Below are 26,651 nucleotides of genomic sequence, written 5' to 3'. Positions count from 1 at the left end.
TGTACAAGACACATGAAAAATGATGTTAATCAAAGATGGACAAGATCACAACTAAAAATTGGGTGGATGGATGTAATGGCAGAATTTCAGTGAAAATGAACACCTTCGTTAATCATTAATAAACAAATTACATCATCATGCAATGGGTCAGCTTACAGACATACCTCAAAATCTTGAATGTGATTTTCAACCAGATTATTCTTCCTGAGTGTTATCACAGGACGTCCGGTAGTATCTAGGTAGGTGAAATGGACGGAGTCAGGAAGTCTTTGAACCGGATACGGAGATGAGAACTTAATGCTGTTAGAACCTTCAGGCAAAATAATCCTAGTCGTTAATTCATCCACCACCATATCATCCAACACGTGGTCAAGGAAACGCATCTTCAACACATAATCATCTCCTAAAAAAAGTAAATAATTTTTAGTGAGGAATCAAATTCATTTACTAAAGAACTAGGGTTGAGCCAATACACATACCAATGCCTGAAAATTGCAACAATTAAAAAGTTGTTCAAAATATTGATTAATATTAGTGCACGAATATTCCACTGAAATTATAAGGCTCAATTTATTTTTGCTTCAAAATATTCAATAATTATATCAGAATATTAAAATACCTGCTATGTAGTAAAAAAATACAATTTTCATACAATATATATGCAAAATAAATGGGAAAATTGAATTGCAAGATTCCAAGAGAGTGATGTTCAGCACTTTTGCGACCCCGCAAAAGACCAAAATTCCAGAAAAGCATCAGTAAATAAAATCCAACCTATACTTTCAGATACAGATGCCACCAGTATCGGCTGATACTGATATGGCATTAGTATTAACTCAGACCTAAATAGAGCAAGAAGCAAATCCCTGTTATAAAAGACCAGCGGCAGCATAAACATATTGAAACATGGAACTTTAACATAAGCCAACATTAGGGATGTCCTGATACTGATGTACAGTCTGTAACAAAATAACTGCACCACTTAACACAATGGAACACAAACTGTGTTTTAGGTTATATGTAGAAAATTATACCATTCATATTTTACTTTAGATTAATCCTGGGCCTTGTTTTATGTATCTGTTAATAATTAAAACCAGCTGATTTCAGGGCCATAATCTTGCCTTGTTTGCGTGGTGAAATGTCACTTAGGATTTTCCCCATGCCTGTACACTAGTCACAGTTACTGCTCTTAAGTAATTGAGAATAGTCCAGACACAGCTGGAACACACTTTAGTAATCTAGTGATAGAGAAATCCATTACACAGATTTTCCACCCACTATTCACATGATTTCTACCAGTAAACACACCTGCACATCAGGAACAGGCGGCAGCCATTTGCACACAGATGTCACACACACACCTGTTGGCAGAAAGTGGAATGAAAGATGGCAGTGCAAAATAACAAAAAAGAATCAAGATGCACCAAGGAACAATCCCAGGTGCAATTTGCCATCATTTTGCACATTATTACAATGGCAATTTAAACATATTTCAATATTCTCCTCATTTTTAGTGGTGGTGCAGTTATGTTGTTACAGACTGTATATCAGCGATACCAGTATCTGGACGTATCAATGATATTTTCCAGATAAAATACCTTAGGGACAATGAAAAATCCACAGAAATCTAAGCCAATATTATGTGGCAAAGTATATGTTGCAATTAAATTGCAGATATTTTAATATTCTGTTCACTTTACATCAGGGTGGGCCCAGCCCAGTTTTCCCACGTGGTTTTTTTTCATAAGAACCCACCTAGGAAAAAAACACTCAAAATGTGTTATTTCTTTTAGAAAATGTTGTAAATTATTGCTTTAAATAATTGTAAGGTTCTAGAATTGTCAACATTTTGAGAAAACTTGTAAAATAAAAGCTTAGACAAGCTTATAATACTTAAAATAATTAATGTGGTACAAGTCACAGTGGGTTCTTTCAGGATATTTTTCTCAAATCATGCTAGAAATAGACTTTTAACAGAAATAATACGAACATACACTACCTACAAAAAGTTTAAGACCACTAGGAAAAAGTGCCAAAAATCAGTAGAAATCACGCAACCTATTCTTCACTGTTGACACAGACACAGGCGTCACTCTGCTGTTATTCAGGGAAGCAGCGTTCCGTTTGCTAGTTACTGTAATATATCTATCGTCAGCTGCAGACGTTACATGAGCTCTTCCACTACGTGCATGGTCAGCATGACTGTTGGTTTTACGGTATCTGTCCAATGCACAATGAACACCAGTCTTGGAAATATTTAGTTTTCTTGCTATTTCGAGTTCCGAATAACCTTCATTTTTCAGTGCACATATAGTTGTATGCTTTTCAACCGAAATAGCCTGTTCCCCACGGTGACAGGCCATTTCACACAGCTCCACTTACCTTGCACACCTCACACACAATAATAGGCTCGCAATGTCGCCTGCATGAACAGCAACTGACTCTGAGCCACTGATAAGGATGAGCATGAGGCTGGCTACCGTACTGACCAGTTTTACGCACACAGCTGCAATGTTGCCAGCTTCAGCAACATTTTTGTCACTTTCCATTTTGCCAATCACAGACTACATTGCATTTTCCATTTGTATCATTGTCACGTCTTTCTTGGACAGGAACCGTTGGTTCCATACAACACTCCATACTGATTTTTTGTCCGTTTTTCATGGTGGTCTTAAACTTTTTGTCGGTAGTATATACCCAAGAAACAAAAATCAAGAGGGTCTGAAATATATAGATAAAACATTTGAACGAACAAAGCTTATAATTTTGAAATGTGGTAGTACTTTAGACATTAGTCACTTCCGTATGTGCGCAAGCCACATAGTTTCACCTGTGACGATCAACTTTTACAATAATTTTTTCCATGAATAAAACACTACAAAGCAGAATTGAGTACACGTTATTGAAATGTCATGAAAGTAGAATAAAATTAATTGTGGTATAATTAAAACAAACACTTTTCAAATTATTCATTTAATTTCTCAAAATTTAGTATGTTTGCAATTGTTCTGTTATCTTTCCATGCCTTCCACTCAGACAGTGACCCCTCCCTCCCTCCAGTTCAGTGCCTTGATTGAACGTAATGGGTTGCTTGCCCATGTAGGATAAATGTTATTTGTGGCCCAAGAAGGCGAGCACTTCATAATCTACCACGATTTCTTTTTAGCTTAAATATAGGGGATGTGGGGTACTCAAGTAAATACAATGCATACATATACTTTCATATTTTGACCATTTTCAAACCTTTTTACAGACTACAATTTCAAGCTTTGTTCATAACACTTTCAGGAGCATTGTGACATTACTTGCACTGTAAATTCACAATAAAATTATCGAAACATAATGCATGATTTAGGAGGAGCATGGGTGGGGTGGATGGGCAAAGAAAGTGACCAGGATAACATGTTTCTGTAGCTAGAAAATTTGACAGACTGCAATGTGACATGCGAGTGAAATTGAACAATGTGTTTCAAGATAGTGAATGAAAAACTGATTTTCCTCATGTTGCACGCACGCTCTATACCATGCTCTCTTTTTCCCCAAAATTGTCTACAATGCATTTTCAGAGTATAAGGAATTAGACTCAGTCATTGTAAATGATCCGTCGGCCTGCAATTTTGCAGTAAAACTTTTAATATTATATTTCATAGTTTAGGTGAGGAGTGGTAATAAAATCACAAACATACATTTTGCCATAAATGTAAACCTTTTGAGTTGGAATTTTTAGAGTTACAAGATAACTTAAAGGATTGGTGTCATATTGTATTTGAGAAACATTTGTCACCATGTTTAAAGATGGTGGACAACAGACCGATTTATATGCCTTGCGAGAGCTTTAAGTTATGCAAATATTTGAGGTTAGATTTTCGTAGATTAAGAAAACCAAGTCTCGGCTACGTTAGGACATTACTTGAGCTTGAAGTTTTTAATAAAAAAAGCTGTAATATAGTGTGTAGTTTCAGAAGGGTCAACAATTTTGAGACCACTGGGAATTATACTTGAATTTTATCATGGTTCTAGAGTGGCCACTCTGATATAGCACCACACCATGAAGGCACATACAGAGAATATGGGGGTAGGACCCGACATTCTTGATCTCTGGCATTTTGGAGGTGATGTGATCACAACCAAACTCCAGCTGCCTTTACCCCCCAGAACCCATTGTTTTGAGGCTGGGAGAGTTCCACATCTGCTTTAAGCAGGGACAAAACTGGAAAAATTCCAATCTTAGATCACACACCCCAAGATTCGAACCCGGGTCTTCTGCATGGCAGTCAGCCAGCCTGCCTACTTTTTTTTTTACGTAATAAAAGTAATACCACTAAGCACTAGTATCCCCCCTTTTCTCTCCATTTTCTCTGTATTATCATTGGGACAAACATCCACGTCTGAACCAGTATTCGAACCTGGGACCCCTGGCATTGCAGTGTGCTGTGCTAAACCCTTTGCCATGTAGGTTGACTAAACCACCACAGCTATGAAGCATTAGTATAGTATTGCAATGTGCAACCTTGGGAACTGATCACAGATCTATTAACTGTTATGCCATCCAGCAAGAGTAGAATCAAACTGTTGGTCAAGTTTTTCAGAACATAGTATTTTAGATAATTTAATCATTTGTCCTGCACTGTGGCTGTGCGGTCATGCTTTGGGCTCCGGCTACGGGACCCGTGCTGGTTTGAGTCTCCTTGGGGAAACGTAACAGCTTTTCTCCTGAGATTTTGGCCTGTGTATGAAACTGGTAAACACTCACCATCATGATTAAATTGTGGAGCTACGAATGAGTAGCATAACCCTGTCATGACAACCTACGACGATGACTGGGGGTTCATTGTGCTGACCACACGTCACCCCCTAATTGGTTGTATGATCTCCCACCTCAGAAGGATCAGGTGGAATTGCGGCCGGCAGTCGATAGGTAGGCCTGCCCCCCCCCCCCCCCAATGGTCTGTGGCACAGGTCATGTATACTTTTAGTTTAATCATTTCAAGGTGTGAGACCTTGATTGTCAATTCTTAACTATGTTAACAGAAGATATTAAACAGTTTTTGATTCAGTGAACTAAAACAGTACAAATTGAATGTTCCAATATATTACTATCAGGGAGAAATGTATTTCATTTTTAAAATACATATATTTATAAACATAACATGAAAAATCCCAATAAAACCCAATTTTGCCCAGGTTCAATCTGAAAAAAAAAACAACTGAAAAACCCACCCAGGTTGGGTTTTTAAAAAAAACAGGGCAAAATGCCAACCCTGCTTTACATTAGGGTGGAGCTGATGCCAAGTTATATGTACTGACTGGTAATAAAGTATTGGTTCAAAATTAATCACCGATATTTTTCAGGAATCAGAATAACTTGCAGTATCTGAAAAAAATTCTGATATTTCCACAGTAAATTATCCAAAATTAGTAATTTTATTTAAATTTGCATAAACACTGTGTGGATAACTTCTTATTTAAATGATAACTATTTTCGTATCCCAATTTTTTATGTAATTTAAACTTTTTAAAGCAAAAATCTTGCAGATATTGAAATTGAATACTTGCATATTAATATTCTTAACTTTCAATTGTTACAATATTCAACTATTGCTATCTGAATTGGTGACAGTATCAGCTCAGTCTTACTTTCTACTTAAATCTCCGGGTTTAAATAATACTCTGGTGGCAACTGAACTAATTATTTGAAATAGTTTATTCCACACAGAGAATATATTATAACTTGCTGCTAAGTTATGTAAAACTGATGTTCAACCAGGGATTGAGCCTGTTGACATGTTGAAGGATGTCCAATAGCATTGAGAAGTTGCAGTATACATAGAACGGACATTATAAACTTCAATGCCTAAGTTGTGGAAATTGTTGGAAGCCCAGAGGTTGGCTTCATAGCTCAGTGGTGGAGCAAAGACCCGGGTTCAATCCCTGGTTGAGCCACAACTTTTCAATAAGTCATAATACTTAGGTACGCTGATATGCTATTGTAACATTTATGATTTGAGTAGAAATACTGTTCATTTCTGGCTCCTTGCTTAGTTCTAAAATCTACATTAATGTAGAATGTTGATGTGGCATAATGTCAACTGAAAATTGATACATGCACAATTAATTTTTATTAACAGTATTGTTTTTGACCAAAAAATTATGTACACACATCAGTTTAGTCAAGCTAAATGTAATATATTTTAATTCCTACACTGGCTACAAAAAAACAATTACTATAAGTAAGAACACAAAATAAGAATTCTTCTCCAAAGTATGCTTACCTGTATTGTACAGATATTCATAGCTTGGAACACTATACCCTATCACATAATGTGTTTTCCATCCACCAAACAAAGGAAATCTTGGTCTCAAGTCCAATTCTACAGCATCGCTCAAGATTTTCATGTGTGAAGTTGATATATTTCCAATTTCATCTCGATAATAGACATCCATAGCAGCAGCAGGAAGAACAGTCTGAAAAATACAACCAAATTTTTTTCGTATTTCAAATAACTATGACGTTATTACACTATTTAACTACAAAAATAGTCAGCATGATTTCTAAATATGGCACCTAACAATAAATATTTGTAATGTAATACATAGTAGAGACATTCCAACATTATAAGTATGACATACTGTATATTGGAGATATAACCATATTTTTGTTTTCATATCCATTGCTGATCTGATTAACATATTTGCAAATATTTCATAAACACCCTGAATGTTTCATTTTCCTTAATTAATATGCCACCAGATGAGATTGAAGTGGGTTTTACCTTGAAAAAGAAACTGCATATTTAAACATTTATTCATGTTGGCAGAGGGCACCGAAATTAATAGAACCTCTACAAGTAAGTGTCGCAGATAAAAATTAGTAACTCGCTTATGTCTCTAATTAAACATTTATATTACAAAACCAGCATATAGGAATTATATTTTTACATTCACTAAAACAACAAAATAAAAGATTTTTGCACTTAATGGTAGACTACTTATGCAGGGTGATGCAAAAGTCACTTCATACTTTGAAAATTACGAAAAAAAAATTTCTGTGATAGTTACCTCAATTAAATAAAAAAATAATAAAAATGTCTAGGGGTGTAGGGTCTGTCGCACTTTCCCAACCAGCCCCATTTCCACACATCATCCTCATTCCCAACCCTCCCCTATTCTCATAATGTCCCCCCAACACCACTATTTCTTCTTCCTTACACATTTATTCAAATGCATTCTGGGAAAACTGATTTTATTTGTCACAATACAATTACAAAACCTGGAATATAGCCTGTGTATGCATGAAACAATTTGATTTACTATCTAATTAAAACATGTGGCTATACTCAATAAAGTATCAATCTCATCCATTATTCAAAGAGTCTGCAGTGAATGTAGACACACTAAATTAGCAATTACTAACCTTAAACGATTTGACACTGTTCAGGCCTCCTTGAGATTCTCTCTGGTACTCGTATCGAGAGAAAGGACCCTTTAAGACTGCGCCAGTATGTTGCAGATCAACAGTTTCCTCCACAGCAATATTTCCCCAATGTGAAACTTCAATCACACGTTCCATTCTGATTATAGTCAAGAATGGAGCATTATTTTCAAAGTGAACAGTCATTTTGTCCTGTAAAAGTCAATGATCAGTTACAAAGCAAATCAAGACAAATGAGCAAGTTCAGTAAAAAAATGTGTGTGTATTGCATGCATGTTGAAAGAAAGAATTTATATCATATTTGTATATTTTGTTGTTATAAGTCTCTTCTACCTCTCTAGGCTATCAATACAAATGCCTCATTATTATATGACTTTCTAAGATGATGCAAGCAATTTTTTCATCTTTCTTGTGCCTTAAAAACTCTTTGATCACTCCAGGTAAGTTTTAATGATGATGAAAGGTCAACTGATGAAATGAATGAAAAAACAAAACATGATGAAACATCCATGCTTACAAAGAATTTGAACCTACAAACTCTGGCTTTATAGCATGCTACACTAACCACTCTGCCATAGAGGTTGGCTTAACCATACTATTTAAACTAAAAACAAACAAATGCCAGCTTATTTGAATTTATTTTTTTTCCTTATAAAAAGCCAGGATTTTCTTTACGGGAAAATGGAAATTTTGGCTTTTGTGCTCATTCTGCCTATCTCACTCGCAGTTTCACCCTGAAATATTTTTTAGCCAGACAGGTCCCCCTGTCACACGAAAATCACAGTGGTAAATAATTTCAAGAAATTCAAACCAACATTCATAATTTTTATGGATTGCTGAGAATTTTGCACAGTACCGTTAAATATACTTCACCTCAACTGCTCATAATTATGTCTCCCTGTGTTCAGGTTTGACAATGATTTCCTCCATGTTAACTTCTTGTCAGTGCAGTGTCTCCACTCTCACAAAAATTCCCCTGCCTGCATTTTGAACACTCAGGACTGTAAATATTCTACAACATTACTCATCATGTTTAATTAAACATCTAAAAGCCATCAGTGTTTCACCACTGTGAACTTCAATTGTAATAGTTTTCATTACTTCTGACAAAAAATACTTACCTCTGAGAATGGTCCAATGTTTTCATATGGTCCATAAGTAATAGTACTTTCTGATAATGATGCTGGTTTCAACTTTGAGTAATTCTCCACATTTCTTGAATTAAGATTAACTGTTGTACTTTGCTTGACTGTAAGATATGGACTATAAAAGTAGTGATTGCCAAAATAATACACTAACTGCTTCTCCTTTTGTGTTATCTGAGATGGATGTGGTTTCAATTGATGGGTAAACACTGTTTCAATCTCCACCTAATAAGGAATAAAATATAATTACAAATGCTATTACTATTCTACAAATGTTCTAAAAAAAATTCTGCACAAATTTTCAGAGAAAATTTTAATAATCAATGCAAGATATATATATGCTTTTTCTATTTTGTGTTGTTTTTCTACCTCTTGGGTTGCTGTGGATGAATGATAGTATACACATACAATGGTATATGCATGCCATACCAAGGACTTGAACCTGGGATCTCTAGCTTCATAGCACATGATGCTGACCACCCCACCATATAGGCAGGTGGTATTAGGTGTGGAAGGGAGAACAAGAGTTTTCAGTTGTAGGTTTAACACCAAAGAAACTAAAGACTTGCTACATTTTCTACAATGTACATATGAGCCTCACGTGCTCATGGGTGATCAAAAGCAGTCCCAAGTGGATGCGTGCCGTGAATCAAAGAATACTTGGGAATTAACCCTGACCTTTTTTTGTAAGGGCATTACTGGTGACGAAAGCAGGTCCCTATGACCCAGAAATAAAGCAGCAGTCAAGCAAATGAAATTCAAATTCACCATGTCCCAAAAAAGCAAGGAGAGAGAAGTTCAATGTGAAGATGATGCAGATTTCTTTCTTTCTTTATTTATTTTAATGCAAACAGCAAACTCAGAATGAATTCCTAACAGTCAAACTGTTAACCAAGCATTTTACCTACAAGTTCTTAAATGCTTGTGTCATGTGGTGAGATGAAAATACCCCAAGCTGTGGCAAAGTGGGGAGTGGTGGCTTCACCACGACAACGTGCCAGCAGACAAAGCCTTGAGTGTGAAACAATTTTTAACCAAAAACATGATGACTGAGCTTATCCATCTACCATATTCACCCAATCTCACTCCATGTGACTTCTTTTTATTACCCTGAATGAAAAAAGTCCTCAAAGGACTTTGCAGACGTGGAAGAGGTGAAGAAAAAAATTACGGAGGCATTAAAAAGCATCACTTTGCAAGTGTTTCAGGACTGCTTCAAAAAGTGGAAAACACATTTACACTGGTGCATTGCATCAAGTGGACAGTACTTTGTAACACCTAATAAATACACATATTTTAATGACAAAATTCCAATTTCTTTTGGGTGAAATGATGTGACAATATTTAGGACCATGAATAATGGGCAAGAATAAATTGAGGTTTGCATTTGAATTCATAGGTTGAATCATTAAAGACCAATTACATTGAAAATTCTATTTCTTAGTTGCCTTGTAGAACTTAATATCTACAGCTGAGAAATATGTACAAATTATGTACAGTATTATTAAAAATGGAATGAATTCATACAAAATATTACAGGTAGCCAAAATAACATATGGAAACATACTTACATTGACAGTCTTCCCTGGCTGAAGAGCTTCTTTGAGGTCCACTCTCCAGAATGATTTGTCTTTCTGACCTTGTACTTGAGTCTTGACTACCCTCACTTGATTATCTGGACCATCTGAGACCTGCGAAACAAACATCCCTTTAAGAAACAGAATATCACAACACTAAAGAAACACTTTCAAGTTAAAAATGAAACTATTACTATATATATCTAGGCATGGCTTGTGCATCTTTTGCTGAGGGGTTCCCCAAAGGCATATGACAAACATTGTTTCCACAAATAGATTCCCCATCAAATATTAGCAGGGTGTCTAACAAAATAACAAATACAGTAGAGCGTCGATTATCCGAAGTAATTGGGGGACATGGGTGTTCGGAAAACTGGTTTGTTCGAATAATCGAACTGTACATGTTTATTTGCCAAAAAGAAGTACTGTACAGTAAATTTATTCATAAAAACAGGCATCTCTTTAAGTATGTATTACAAAGTAACGTACAAAGGCAACTTTAGTAGGAATATATAGTATGTGGTACAGTTTATTAAACAAAAATATGTACATATTACATACGCATTTTGCATGAACAATACACACAGTACACAAAATTAACATTTAAAAAAATCCTTTATTTTGGTCTGTCTAAGCAAGCCTACACGCTTACGAGCAGCTAAGTCACGTACTTTTTTCATTACAGATATCTGAAAGTGAGCGAGTACACAGTTCAGTTAAGCGGTCGTTCGGTTGACCGACGTTCGGATAATCGACGCTCTACTGTACCAAATTGTTGACCTTTCTTTTCTTCATCTTGACAATCTTTCCCCTTTCCCTTAACATTTATTTAATTGGCCCCTACTCAGGTATAGTTGCTAAATTAAGAAAATAGATAAATTTATTCAATGAAAACCTCTACCACAAGGGAAAACTGAAGGGAAAACTGAAGGGAAAACTGAAACTGTACTTTAACAAGAGATTTAGACTTGATTTAATTACACTACACCACCCTGCAAAAAAAATCGGATGATTTGAAATCAATAGGTGATTCTAGAAGTATTTTGAATGCTGATCACGGAAATGACATCCATTTTTCCCATTACATTACATCCATTACCTAACGTATCAAATTAATTTATGCAAGGGAAATTTAGGTTGTTTCCAAATCAATAAGTGAATCTGGAAGTATTTTTAGTGCTGATCATGAAAATGACATCCATTTCATCCCATCACATCAGGATTTTTCACAATTTCACAATCAAAATTATCATATTCGCCATTCCATTACGTATATTACAGAATGCAATGAAATAAATTTAAACAAAGGAAATTTTGGATGTTTACAAACCAATAGGTGATTCTGGAAGTAATTTGAATGCTGATCATGCACATGACATTTCTTCCCATCACATCAGGATTTTCCCCTAGATCATGATTTTTCTCCACATCATTAAGTTCTATCAACCCACTACATTATAACATTGAGTTTTGGACATTTTGTGGAGAAATTTTGATTTCGAAAATGGAAATTGCGTAATCAAGGTTTACAATTTTCATGTCAATGTGTCTTGTGAAGATAGTTGGAATAAATGCTTACTATTCTATGTGAATTTATAGTTCAAAATTGGCGGATTTGTATTGTAGAAAGCCAATATTTTACCTTCATCTATACAGAGCCATCTATTGAGGAAATCATATAACTACAGATTTTTTTTTATTCCGTTGTCAGGGCTTTGTTGCCCCAGCATCATATTTATTTAGCTGGAATCTAGTTATCTTTTCATTACCTACAGTTTACAATATTACATGGTATTTTACAATTCCCTCCCGCAACTGTGGCAAGGAGGTTTCATTTTATTGTGAAATTAAGGCAGTTAATATATATTGCTATTTTCTGAAAAAACTACACATGATGGGTGAAAATGGATTTCATTTTTGGAACCAGCATGCTGAAATTATTCAGGGGCAACAGTCATCTGTGAGTCATTCAAACCTATGCTGGTCTGTGTTATTAATGCATTGAAAAATTAATGCTTCAGACTTCATATTACTTTATTTAATATTTTTACAAAACTTCACGCACACGAGAATGTAATTCTTAAGAAACAAAGTGAACAAATCTTAACTATATCTCAATACAAGGGGGTGCTTAAGTGTGGTTTTTTTTTTCAACTGGGAGTATAAAGTTTTATGAGAGGGACATAAGAATAAATTTAATGACAAAATTAAAAGAAATTGTGCTATTATGAAAAACTTGGAGGAAAGTCCAGGAAAAGAATTTGAAACTGTTAAGAGGGTGTTGGGGATATGTGAATAAAATATCAACTGTATACTATACCTACAAGTGAAAAAGGAATAATCAGAACTGGACCTACAGTTCTTAAAAGAGGAATCAAAACTGATGAAATGTGAATATGATAGAAATCGAACCCGCCACCTCTTGATTGAAACATGATAGCTTTGATCAAATTTGGAGTGGGTCAACCAGCACACACGCATTATATCTAATTTCTTTTCAATGGATGAGATCAATTTCTTGCATGCACAAACAGCAACAGTTACACTGCATCATTTAATATTTACCAACAACTAGCCAAGCACTTAAAAAATCTAAAACAGGGCTATAGTCGACGATCGATATGAAAGCGGCTGACCTTGACAAGTCCGCGTAGAGAGAGAGAGAGGGAGATACATTTCCGCTGTTGCCACCTACTCACCGTTCGGGGTTCTCGCCAGCTCTTACAAAATAAAAAACAACGGCTTACATTTGAATAATTGTAAATTGCCGCTGCACGGTGTAATGTTCCTGTGAGGTAATCTGAGTGTTAAATGGTGTTATGATCTATTTATAATGAGGTCAGGTGCTTTGTGTTAGCACATTATGCTGAGTTGTAATATTAAGGCCCTGCATGGTCGCAAAGAATAAGTAATATTTATCTTATAATTGTATATTAACATTTAGCACACGTTTAATATAATATGTATATATCGTTGGTGCCTTGAGCATGTAGCTCAATCTACTGCCGTAGAGATGGCCTTGCCTACTCTAGCACGGTTCCATGTAGTTTGCGTGAATGGCGCTACTTCTACTACTAAATAACCAGCCGCGGAGCAGAATTTCTTCAGTTGGCTTTCAGGTCGGCTCACGATAAGATCTCTCTTACCAACTGACCTGGAAGAAAGGAGCACTCTGCTCTTGCGAGAGGCCAAGCACAATAGAGAAGTTGTCCTCCGCCTGCGGGCGAGAGAAGCCGCACTCCGCCTTCCAGCGAGGGAGGTTGAACTCTGCCTCTGACAAGAGAGTGCAAGATACCCCACTCCGCTTATTGACAAGAGATAAACTCCACTTTAGAGTGAGAGGCCCTGCTCCGCTTGCTGCGAGAGGTTTCCTCCCACTATCAACTTGTGGCACCCCACCAGGGTAGTGTGGCATTGGGTTTCTAGGCAACCACCCAGTAGGTAAAATTACAGGTCAGATAAGATACTAAGGTTATCGTGAGGGTGACCTTAATAGATGCCCCTTTGTTCCCCAAAAGCCAAAAGTTCCCTGTAAAAAGCCTGCAGCTACAGAAGCCGGCACAAGGACAGCACATTTCTAACGAGAGTTGGAGCTACTTTTTCGATGACAGAGGGCAGCAGCAGCAGTGTTCCTGTTCTCAGTTTACAGCAGTTGCAGGAGCCATTCTCCCCCCTTTGTGTGGCAGTACATAGGCCAGTGAGTGTAATATCCTACCCGGGTGTGTGCGAAACTTACAGCATTTACAGTGTATCCAGCTACATTCATTAAACTTTCTCTAACGTTGGACAGTGAACTTATTCCCGAACCCTGAGTGAAATAGTCTCATGCCACCGCTGGAGAAAAGGTTAGCATAATGGGTAAAACTTTGCAGAGCGTATAGTCCTACTGATTTGTCATGGCCACGTTAGTAGACTTGCACCCCGCTGACGTGCTCGTGTAGATGTAGTAGGCACTTTTCTCGAGCAGGGCGTAGCAACGGCTATTGCAACAATCTATACCAATCCTGCACGAGTATTACCAGAAAGCTTTAGACAATCGAAATATTTTATTGACCATTATTGTATAGAGAAAAAGTTGTCTTGAGAGCCGATTTTTATTAAATTAGATTTGAAATAACTTCCAGTGAGAAAGTTAAAGAAAACTTCAATTTTAAGTTTGTATAATATTTACAGCGATATGTTATTTGGTTACTGAGAAAACGAGAGAAGAACTTGATTCATTCTCTCGTGGCGCGGCAAAGGCAACTTCGTTTGCCACAGATACCATGCACCTGTCTTGTGGCACTCGCAATAATAAAACAACTGCCTGGCATGCATAACATGAACTGAAAAGAAAAATTAAAATGCCATTTACTTACATAACGCTCATTCCGTACTGCTGTCAAGCTAGTCACTTGATTCAAGTTCATCGGAATCAGTGTCTAGCAATTTTATAATGACCAGCTCGATGACATCGTCTCTGGCTATTTCACGCTGGAAGCCATCTTCTTGTATTTTGTCTGCGTGAGCCACCCCAATCTGCCCACTCAGAAATACCGATTATGTCTATTGCTTCGTGAGTCAGTTTCTCTACATCGGCAATTTTGAAAGTCTTGTTCTTGTCAGCTACGTACCCCTTCACCTGGGCTCCAATCATTTCAATCGGGTTGTACTGACAATGATAAGGTGGGAGACAAACAACTCTGTGACCATAGTCTCTTGCTATTATATTGATTTCGTAACTTTTGTGAGTTGGTGTATGATGTTTCACCAACTGCAACAATTCTGCTCGGGTTTGCGTACTTGTGTGGGGAATGTTCTTGTTACAAAGCCATGTCATAATATCTGCCTTCCTTGTGTTCAAACAAGGCGTTTTATTCACTTGCAAGGAATGTATGCTCGCGTTGTCCATTACAATCATGGATTCAGGAGCGAGAAACGGCAAGACCTGCTTGCGAAACCACTTTCGAAACACAACAGACGTCATTTCTGAATAATAGGCAGTACTCTTTGTTTTGCAGTACCAGCTTTCCTGATTTTGTGCATGGTTCTGACGAAAATCACTCTCGCAGCTACAACATCACCCCTCTCCATTAAAAATTTCCTCCCGTCGTTGCCTTTCCTATATCTGAACATGTTTTTCAAAATTTTTAACACTGACCATGTACTGCCTGCAAACCTGATAGCTTCCTTCAATTTAGTTTCACTGCAGTAGGAAATTCGCCATTTGTGTACATATTAAATATAATATTATGCAATACCCCTTTATCAAAATCATCGAAGTCCGTAACATTCTTTCGCCGATTACATTTGCCAGGCGAGCGAAAAGAAACCGACCCTGTATCACCGATCGATGACCTGGTTTCCTTCGCTATCGTCTGAACTGTATGCAGACCTATCCCACATGCAGCCGCTGTACACTCCTGACATTTGGCAACACTGCTCCCTCACGAACACGAGGCACTGTCTACACTGTGAGATTTACTTTGGAAGAACTGATACACATTGTACACCATATCTTGCACTTGTTTGTGTAGAACACTATGCTTAGGTGTTTAGGTAGCCATCTTGCACATGTATATTGACAATTTTTTGTGAACACACTGAAGAAACACGAACAGTCACAACGAAAGCCAAACCGATTCTTACCGCTCGAAAAACAAAACAATGATGTCGTGTGTTTTCCACGGCAGTCTGTACTTCCTTTTTTTGCTACTGCGCATCGAGGCTTGTTCAAGGTCAGCCGCTTTCATATAACTCCTCGACTCTAGTTACATCTTCCTTTCTTGTCTAAGATCATGCCATTCATTTACTTTCCTTTATCTGAAGTGTTTCCAGCTGAAAATTTTCTTTCTGCAGCCAGAAAACGAGATAGCCTGCAAGAGTATTGGGTGTGGGCGAAATTGGACAACTAATCTCAAGCTGGTGGACAGTATGACTGATGCCCTAAACGAGAATTCACACCAAAGAGACACAAGAGTTTCACACCGAAGAGACAAGATGTACACGACAAGCGATATTGGTTTCTTTGACCGGTTTGCATGATGGTAAAGATATAATTGCATTAATCAGTTTATTAGTCACCCGAAAAAAAAGTAACAAGAGGCATTGCTATATGTCAATTGCATTGTAAAATTGTGCAAGTTATTGAAACTTGGGAGAGGCATGTTGTGCATGAGAAAACTGAGAAATAATATGCACTGACCTCAAACTTTTCAGACTGAATAAAGGGAATACCTAAACACTAGAGAAATGGTTCTCAATCTTCGTGAACAGCCTGAATAAAGGGTTCTCAATCTTCGTGAAACCATGTCATGGTATTTTTTTTAAGTCAATGAATGCCCTTAGCCCAATTGACAAATATAAAAATATGGCAGACAAAGTGGTAACGTCACCTCCTTGTAATTAAGTGATCCCAGGTTCGATAACCAGTGGAGGCACCAGGCAGATCCAATTCTGATCAGTCTATTTGTGCTTAAAATGGACTAAAAAATGAAAACTCATAACTCAATATGATATTGGGATTATTATAGTTGTCAACCACTTTCAGCAGTTCATTTCGCTGCTTAGTTGATACGAGGGCACAGTTCAGAAACAATGCACTAGCGTACTTTACTATGTTGACTAATATATTTTGGACTAAAGTGCCTCCATATGCTGGCTTTTTCAAATAAAAGCAGTCAGGTAAATGGCCAAAAGGATGTTGAAGGCAAATTACAGCCGATAACTGCAACAAAAAACTTGATCAAGCGAAAAGACTGTTGTGTTTAAATCTTAAAACATTGTGCATATCGATACTTTATTATATCAGCAAATTAGAGGTTCAAATATGATCCCAGCTGGGCTATCTTCAAGAGCCTAAATATAGCTCATTGCAATGAAGCATTCACTGCGCATACGCGAACAACAAACTGAAGCGACACTCTGCACAGTCCGAGAGACACGTAAGCGACACGTTCAACTTGCAGCGTCTCTTAGTTTTGAAAGGTTGCATTTATTACTGAGTCTTGGCTTCCAAGAGACACATGTCTCATGTCTCTTCGGTGTGAATTCTCCCTTATATTGCTGCGACTTGTTCCGTAACATATGAAAGAAAAAAAGGAGGGGATGACAAACAAAGGAGAACTAAAGAAGCCAAGATGAGATTGACAGACGTTCAATGGATGAAAGACGTAAAGGACTGTCAGACTAGACGTACGTGACATTATACATGACTTGCAGGGAGAAGGTCTGCTTTGAGGAAATGTGCACAGTGTTCCAGAAGGTATTGAAGGAATGTGTTCATGAGATTACGGTATGGCATAGGTGATTCTGAGTTGGTTTTCCGGCATTGTGGAAAGTGTAGGTTTGATCGTTCCGTGACATCGGGAACATTTTTCAAGAATATGAAATTGCCTTGGCGCGACATATTCTCGTTGATGTTTCTTTGCTGTTGCAGGACTTCTGTGTGTTTTGCAGGAGGAAGTACAACAGAGGAAGGGTAGTTCCAGAACAGTGGGTTTTCGGCATGTACAATTGCAATGCAGAAAGGGGCTTCTGCTTCTTGACGATTGTACATCCGCAACACTCGTTTCGTTGATCGAGAAGCATGTTTTTCCAGGAACGGAAATCTGGTCTGATGAATGGGCACCTTACAAATGTATTTCACATCTTGGTGGTGTTTCTCCTTACACTCACAGGACTGTGAAACATAAGGCACACTTCGTTGATCCGGTAACAGGAGTTTGCACTAACAGGATTGAGGGATATTGGTCTGTTTGATTGATTGATTGATTTAGTTTATTTTACTTAACGTTTTGTGCCTCTTGGCTAATTTGCGAAGATTGGGATGAGTGATGAAATTGATGAATGGACATACACAAACAACCAAGCCTGACCGGGATTCGAACCCGGAACCCTTGACGTCGCAGCGCAATGTGCTAACCACTCGGCCACAGGGTCGGGCATATTGGTCTGTTGTGAAGAGGCGCTTGAGGAAAAGGAATGTTATGTGGTCACATTTTTTGGATGAGTTTATGTGGTTTGACAGGCACGGAAAACAGCGACGAGACGCGATGAGGAATATCATTCAACATATTGGTGAACGGTATCCTCAGTGTGTGTAAATACGTTCTCTTGTGGAACATCGTGCATTTCTCATCGCAACTGCGGGCCAGAAACGGGGAGGGTTGTATTTTCTGAACGACTTGTGGGATGGTATAATTTGCAACTTCTTACTTGTATGATGGTATGGAAAGGGGAGGGTAGTATTCTGTGGAAAAGGACAACAAAGACTTTTGACTTCTGACTTACTTCTCCTTTGGACTTTCAAATTAAATCTAAATTTATGTGCATGAATTAGGTTCATTATTATTATCATCATCATTTCTTTTAAAGATATACACACTGAAGCATTTGTATTTTTGATATTTACTGTCTCTTTTCTTCCACTTTAAACTAATCACAGCGATGATGATAATGATGATTCCGAGAAACGACAAGGGGAACCCCACAAAACTTTCTTAGTGCCATCGACATGAGTGTAAGGAAACTTTCAGACCAATGGGACAAACGACACGGGATGTTCACTCTGTCACACTAGTGACACACACTTCCAGACTGTAAAATAGCATTCATTGCACACAAGGGTCGAAGCAGCAAACGACACGTTCGTATGTCGCATTCACATGCTACTTGTTTTTTCAGTCGGAAAGAAGGGTGCTCAGCCCGAAGCGACGAGCTACAGGGGGAAGTTTCCAAGGAAGTGACAAGCAACAGCCTTGAAGCAGCACTTCAGTCTATTAGCAAGCATTTGCTGCTAATTGTGCGACCAACAGATCTAGGCGACACGATAAGCCACACGTGTTGCTCAAACTGGGCCATTTCCTCAATAGCTTGCAATGTGTTGCTGCGGTTTGTTGCTCGAGCATGCGCGATGCAATGGGTGTCTTGCTTTAGGGATATTGTGCACCAAAGCGGCACGCGACACTTATCACTTGAGGATTTCACCAACTGAACGGTGGCCTGTGCTGCCCGTCATGCCTTTACAATGTGAAATGTTGCTCTTGATTGGATCGTTTCTAAGCAACATGTGTCTCGTCTCGCTTCGGTATGAAAGTTGCCTTGGACTGAAGGAGCCGTGTCCCTTTGGTGTGAAATCCTTGTATCGTTTGTCGCATGTCGCTTTGGTGTAAAATCTCCTTGAGGAAACGGTACAGTCAGAGCTTGTGTCCCTACGGTTCGAAAGGCTGCATCGATTACCAACGGCTCGCTTCCAAGCGACACTTGTGGTTTATCGCCTCGGTATGAAATATCTCTCAGGATACTATTTATATTCTAATAACATAGAAAAATAAAACTCTAGTACACATTCCAACACCTGACGTCCGGAATCACTTTGCGATGTTTCTTCTTCTGTTATGCATACTATACTTTTCTTTCCAAATTAATGCCATTTCGTGACTGCTAATCACTCCACAAATATAACCGTTTCCATCAATTCACGTACCGCATTTCAAGACAAACAAATCTACACAATATATTCCAAAAACTAACTAAGCCGCATTACTTTCATAACAAAATTAGCACCTGGTCCGATCACACTGCCACCTATGTTTGTCATCCATCTGGGGAACTAGTTTCTTGGGTCGTTTTCCACACTACGTTATTCAAGGTCCTGTACTTTAGACTCTAATACTGCGAACACTACAATTGTATAATTAGCTCTATTATATACTCCAACAGCATTTTGCCAACTGCAGTGGCAGAGTGGTTAGCAGAGCATGCTACGGCATCAGGGGTCGCATGTTCGAATCCCTTGCTGGGAGGTGTGTTGTTTGTATGTATGTTCCTTCATCAATTTCATCATATCGTCGTCATTAGACTTGGCAGAAAATTGACATAAAATAACCTAATTCAATAAAAACTACAGCATTTTGAATCTTCTCTTTGTTCCACATTTTCGGATATCCCCCAGCCCCAATGACGTATTTTGGATCCTCGGAATCAGGACTGGGCATACAGTTTTAAAATGGAGTCCGAATAACTGCAATATGTTTCCACTGAGGATCAAACCAGGCACCCTCTGTTCATAAGACAGTGTTACCAATATGCCATTGGGTAGGTAATACACAAACTAATATATGGTAAAAACAAATTAGTAACTAACAGTTGGACTGAAAAGTTCGTAGGCTAACATAGTAAAAAATATTTTTTTGACAAAATTCGATTTTATTATTCAATATAGTTGCCTTCAAGGGCGATACAATGATTATAGCAGTCATACAATTTTTTGATGCCATTTTTATAGTACGATTTCTCTTTAGCCTCAAAATAGGCCTCAGTTTCGGCGATTACCTCTTCTTCAGTGCTAAATTTATTTCCAGCGAGCATTCTTTTAAGGTCTGCAAACAGGAAAAAGTCACTGGGGGCCAGATCTGGAGAATATGGTGGATGGGGAAGCAAATCGTAGTCTAATTCATATAATTTTGCCATCGTTTTCATTGATTTGTGACACGGTGCATTGTCTTGATGAAACAGTACTTCTTTTTTCTTCAAATGGGGCCGTTTTTTCGTGATTTCATCCTTTAAACGCTCCAACAACGCCATGTAATAATCTCAGCTATCTCGATCAACTTCACTTTACGATCATTTAAAATTATTTTGTGGACTTTTTTTATGTTTTCGTCAGTAACAACCTCTTTGCGGCGTCCACTGCGTGCATAGTCTTCGATGCTCATTTCGCCTCGTTTAAATTTAGCAAACCACTTCTCAATGGTTGATTTTCCTGGTGCAGAGTCCGAATAATGTTTATCAAGCCAAGCCTTGGCTTCAACAGTATTTTTTTCGACAAAAAGCAATGCTTTATTAACACACGAAATTCTTTTTTATCCATTTTTTCACAATAACAAAAGCTGCTTCACTCACAATGCTATATCTCACGAACTAATTATCCGGCAGCTGTGAAATTTATACACGTATCTTTTGAAGGTTAGTACTAAGTAAAAATCACATGGATTTAATTCTAGTAACGCCATCTATGAGTCAGCCTACAAACTTTTCAGCCCAACTGTTAGCAGAAATGTCCAATGTTTGTCTCTTGGATGTAATTTTTTTAGGTAATTCCAAAATGTAACTTCATGAACCTCTAAAACTCTTAACTGACATTGCAAGTGAAATATGTTAGCCACAATTAGTAAAAAGCCAAAATTTCAGTTTTTTCCCCATAAAAGTCTGCTTTTTATATAAAAAAAAACCTTATGAATAATTTAATGCAAGTTATTAACTTAAAGGTATACAAATAAGATTCCAGCCTTGTATTTTCACCAGGTTTTCAACTATGCATGTGCATGATCTACAACCTGCCCTGTCCTGTTACATGGATGCATTCTTTAGTTGTTTGTGTGTATCAAAACACAATTGTCTTAATGCAGATAATACAATAATTTTCAAAATTGGCTCCTAAACAATCTGGTTTTAATGTTATTATCTTTTTTTTTTTATTGGGGATATATTTTATGGCTGAGACTACTTTCACCAGGTGGTGATAATATCATGAAGGGCTGTGTTGAGAACAGCAAATGTAGCTCTTTTCACCAGCAAAAGTAATTATCTTAATCATAACAGTAAAAATTTACTATTCCCCGAACTCCTGTAACTTCTTAGTTTAGTCATTTTTAACATTCAAACTTATCTATCTGCTTCGAGGATCATTGTTTAAGGTGTAGGGTGGGTGAAGGTAATTATGAGACCGGGGAAAATGAAGGTTAAAAATGAGACGGTGAAATATTGCACTAACGCAGTACTTCAAACTTTGAATAAAAATCATCAAAAGTTGCCTAGGATCTTGTCTTTCATTATATGTATATTACAGTGTTCTGAAAAAAGTCATTTACTGGGAAAAAAACTCTTGACTACAACTCCTTGTTTTATTTAAAAAAAAAACTTTCAAATTCCGATGACAAACTTTCGCTGTACCCAGCCATCTATTACTTTAGGAGCAAAATTGAAACCATAACTCATTGAAGGTTTAACTTTAGACTAACATCAATGCAAAAAAAAAAAAAAAAAAATGTAAAAAGTCTCCTTGTGACATGAGTTATGTCACTTTTCAATTTAGGTGACAAAATTAGACACGTGAAGATAAAAATGAGACAGCAGATATTTACCTATTTACCTCGCCTATCTTCTTCATTTCCTTTTATGTATTTACAATTATGTTAAAGATGTCTTAACATAAAGAAAGTAAAATTGACTATCAAGTCCAGTGGAAAGCACACAAAACCTTCAACGTGGTGACTACATATTAGTTTGCTTCAGAGGTGGTAAAAGAAAATGTACTGAATTTCGGTACGTGTGTATCGTGCAAGAAGTTCTTGATAAAAAATATATCCAGATAATGGGAATGAGATATTCAGGAACAAAATACACTTTTCTTGTAGACGAGAATGATATATCAGTCACAAGCTTTTCCGATATCATTGGGAAGTTGGAGGTTCCAAAAACTGTGCTTTTTGGGGACAGAGTGAAATATCGATTCTCTCAGCCAATTGATGTGTTTGAAACAGCCTAGTTTTGTTAATTGCCAGCGTGTATTTCAGTTTCTTGACTTACCATATTGTTTGGTACCATGTTTCAATTACCTATTTTCCTTGTTTATTTAGGTATTCATGAGCTGTATTGAAATGTTAATACCAGTATAGAATGTTCGTTTTTGATTTTATGGCAAGACCTGTAGGCCTAAACTTGTTGTACAAGTGAGGGTTTTTTTTTTTTCAATGTTTGTGTTAATGAATAAGATAGCTTACTGCGAAGGCCTAACATTTCATATTTTCTTAATAATAGTAGCATTGGCCATAGCCTAATATGCTTATGTACTGAACTAGGCCTATCAGTAGTAGCTACACAATTTTAGTTTGCTTTATTTCTATGTTTATGGCAAGACACAACTGCTTTGTTAAATGTAGGCTTGGCTATGTTACGTTGCCTATTTCATTCATTTTTTATTTAATGTGTTGCATATAGGCCTATACAGTATTTATTATGTCTCCTATGTTCCTACAGGCCTTCTCATTTCTAAGGATTTCTTGGAGCTTTAATTCTAGAAGCCATAACTCTGTCAGTTTTCACGTTACAAAAAATATATATATATACCACGTGACTCATATTTTCATGCTCCGTCTCATTATTTCATTCCTACTGTTCCACAGTGCATGGCCATTGAGATATAAGCATGTCTCATTCTTACCTTCATTGTGTCTCATATTTTACCTTTTTTGAGGTTAGAAATGAGACAGTGTTTTTAATTTTTTTTTTTACTTTTGGGTGAACATAATCATAACAAGCCAACAAAAATGGAAGTATAACCTGAATTGTGATGGTATAGCTTTGGTTTCATCACAATAAACCGGTTCTAGACAAAGTTCCAATAAAATATTTAAAATGTCTCTCATATTTACCTGCACCCATCCTATCCACGTTTATTTCATGAAAGTAATTACAATTTTTCACATTACAAGTACATCTTCCTTGTAGTTTTAGCTTGCGGAAAACACAATATGGTACATACATCTTCGAGCCTCATCACACGTCGTACTTTTTTTTTTATTTCGATTTTCATCCGCTATGCAGTGTCTCAACCTTCGTAACCGAAAAAATACTAAGTTGATTTTTTTAAACTTTCTCGCATTGTTTTACGAACAAAATTTTTACTATGCTTGCCTAACCTAACCTTGCCGGAAATGGTTCGTGGGGTTATGCGTGAATGCTTTTTGGGGCTATCCGTCAATGGTTTGTGGGGCTCCCGGTATGAATTTCACCATGCATCCACGACAAGTCAAGTTTGTATTTTTGGTTGCAGAAGGTTGCAACACTGCATCCCAATGAACAACAACAAAACACAAGCACAACGCGTGATGATCTACCAAGGTATACCTTCCAAAGGCTATTGTCCGTCGGAGAATTAATTTTCAACCAAAAACATGAATTTCCGCTATGATACATTCCAAAATCACAGAAAACACCTTCCAGATGTTAGACAATGCTACAGGAACTTATTACCGTAAGTAGTTTCGTCTGTAAAAATGAAGAAATCTGTTCTGGGAACAGACCTGATGAAACCAAGAGACTCACACTGCATTAATTATTTGAAACATTAGAAGCTTGACTAAGCAGTTTTTTTACAAGTTTGCTAGTAATGTTGACTCTCACAAGTATCAGCAATTTACCAATTTTATGAAAGAAAAAAGGAAGACTTCTTCTTGTGTAATTTTCTGAAAAAATCCACGTGAGTAACCCTAGCCAAGTCTGAGATCTATAAAAGGATTTTTTTCAAAAAATGAAGATAGCTAATGATGAAGCTACATAAACTAATTGGAAATTTCTTCATTTCAACATTTCATGAACATGAGTTCTCTACGAAACACGAGCCATTGACCAGCATGTTCGACCATATTGAGATACAATACAGTTCAAAATCGGTGCTTACCTGGGCTCCAATATACGAAAGACTACTTTCGATATCACCGTCTGTGGCAAAGACGTAGCTTTTAACAGGATTTTTGCCAGAATTTTCAACAGTAACAGAAGATGAAATCTTGACGAGTTGAGAAGCAACATCAATAGAACGAACTACATTTTTATTTCGAATCCCCGAATTGATTGTATCCACTGAAGTGCCAACTACACAGTTCAGGAAAATTGTTCCTAAAATGAGAATGAGTCTTGCAGAAAACATCATCATTCAACAAATGTTACACCACGTTGTTGTTTCAGTTACTATTAAGATACATGTAATTCCAAACACACTAACGCGTGTACGCGTGCCACACTACACTTCACCGAGAGCCGGCTGATAACACGTAAGCATTGACGCCGAAGTTATAATCTGTGACAAAATTCATGAACACAGCATCACTGCCGCTAAACCGATGGACATGGGGAGATAGAGGGATATGTTCTTTCTTTCCGTATAAAGCTTTTATCTTTTTTGTTCTTGTCGCTCTTCTGCAATTTTTTTATTGCGAATAGTATTTGATTACTGTAGAGAATATACATAAAGTTCAATGCAGGCACGTATCAAGAGGGGGGCTCGAGCCCCCACCGAATGTTTTAGGTTTACACTAGATAAAATGAGGTTTTTGGTTTCTTGTGGTGTGAAAATATAATGTGACAATAATTTAAGGAGAGAAATAATTATCGAGGCAAGACGGAGAATGTTCCGTAACCCTGTATTGATAATAGCACGTATCCAAGATGGGGCACAGGGGCTCGATCCTCTCCCCAAGAAAATTTTTAGTTTACATTAGATAAAATTAGGTTTTTGGCTTCTTAAATAATGTGAACAAAATTTAAGGAGAGAAATAATTATCGAGGCAAGACTGAGAACGTTTTCTACCCCTAATATTGTTAATAGCACGTATCCAAGGCGAGGATGAGGTGGCTCAAGCCCCCCCCCCTCAGGAAATTTTTCAATTTACAGTTGATAAAATTAGATTTTAGGCGTCTTAAATAATGTGAAGATAATAAATTTATAAATCTGAGAGAAATAATTATCGAGACAAGACGGAGAGTGTTCTATAACCCTATTATTGTCAATAGCACGTATCCAAGGTGAGAATCAGGAGGCTCGAGCCCCCCTTCAGGAAATGTTTCTGTTTACACTAGATAAAAATTAGGATTTTGGCTTCCTGAATAATGTGTTGATAATTTGGGAGAAATAATTATCGAGACAAGACGGAGAATGTTCTATAACCCTGTTATTGTTAATAGCACGTATCCAAGGTGGGGTTGAGGTGTCTCGAGCCCCCCCAGGATTTTTTTTATTTTTCACTAGATAAAATTAGGTTTTTGGCTTTTTGAATAATGCGACGATGATTTAAGGAGATAGACAACTATCGAGGCAAGACGAAGAATGTTCTATAACCCTGTTGTTGATAATATTGCATCTAATCTTTTCTTGCGCTTTCCGTGTTGTCGCAGCACAACAAAGGTAGCGCCACACGTAGGGCGATTCGTTGTAATTTCTAATATCTGGAAGGCGGGAGAGGGTACGTTTATCAATGAAAAAAGAAGTCAACTACTGGCAATATTAACAAATCGTTTTATCTGCGGAACGTTCTAGAATATAATGAGGATATACTAAATACGCGGATTCAATTTTTCGGTTCATCTCTACAAAGAATCGGTTAATGAGATTTCAGAGGTAAGTGTGACAATTCATACAGTCGATTTGTGATTAGTCAGCGTCCTCTGGTTGCTTTATAAGAGTGATTCCTAAATGAAGACATTGACGACAGTAGAACTTCCGGGGCCTCAAAGTAGTGCTAGTTCGGGTCGAGGGCCAAAGAGATCAAGCCCCCCCCCCCCCCTCTCTCTCTAAAGTGAATATTTCAGCAGTACCGGATATTGGAGTGGTTTATTAAAACAGAAATAAGCTGCATAGATCAACTGAAAATCAAAGTTTTGAGTGATGATTTAGTTTTGCCAGAACTAAATTTCGTATATGCAGTCCGAGAATTTCATGGTATAAAAATACTT

General features: G+C 37.3%; 1 protein-coding gene across 1 annotated transcript in view; it reads right to left on the bottom strand.

The window, feature by feature from the left end:
- LOC145983957 (dolichyl-diphosphooligosaccharide--protein glycosyltransferase subunit 1-like) overlaps positions 1-24,941 on the bottom strand; it is a 40,064-nt gene extending 15,123 nt beyond the window's left edge. Inside the window, exons 1-6 of the mRNA XM_083117163.1 lie at positions 24,601-24,941; positions 10,152-10,271; positions 8,557-8,805; positions 7,418-7,627; positions 6,276-6,468; positions 165-403 (exon numbers count right to left, since the gene is read on the bottom strand). Of these exons, the coding sequence (XP_082973289.1) occupies positions 165-403; positions 6,276-6,468; positions 7,418-7,627; positions 8,557-8,805; positions 10,152-10,271; positions 24,601-24,855 (1,266 nt within the window). The 5' untranslated portion in view covers positions 24,856-24,941. The remainder of the gene's footprint in view (positions 1-164; positions 404-6,275; positions 6,469-7,417; positions 7,628-8,556; positions 8,806-10,151; positions 10,272-24,600) is intronic.
- Positions 24,942-26,651: the final 1,710 nt, after the last annotated feature.

The sequence above is a fragment of the Lepisma saccharinum genome, chromosome 2, assembly GCF_977018435.1.
Source record: "Lepisma saccharinum chromosome 2, izLepSacc3.1, whole genome shotgun sequence".
Classification (NCBI taxonomy): Eukaryota; Metazoa; Arthropoda; class Insecta; order Zygentoma; family Lepismatidae; genus Lepisma; species Lepisma saccharinum.
This window is presented reverse-complemented; position numbering and strand designations above follow the sequence as displayed.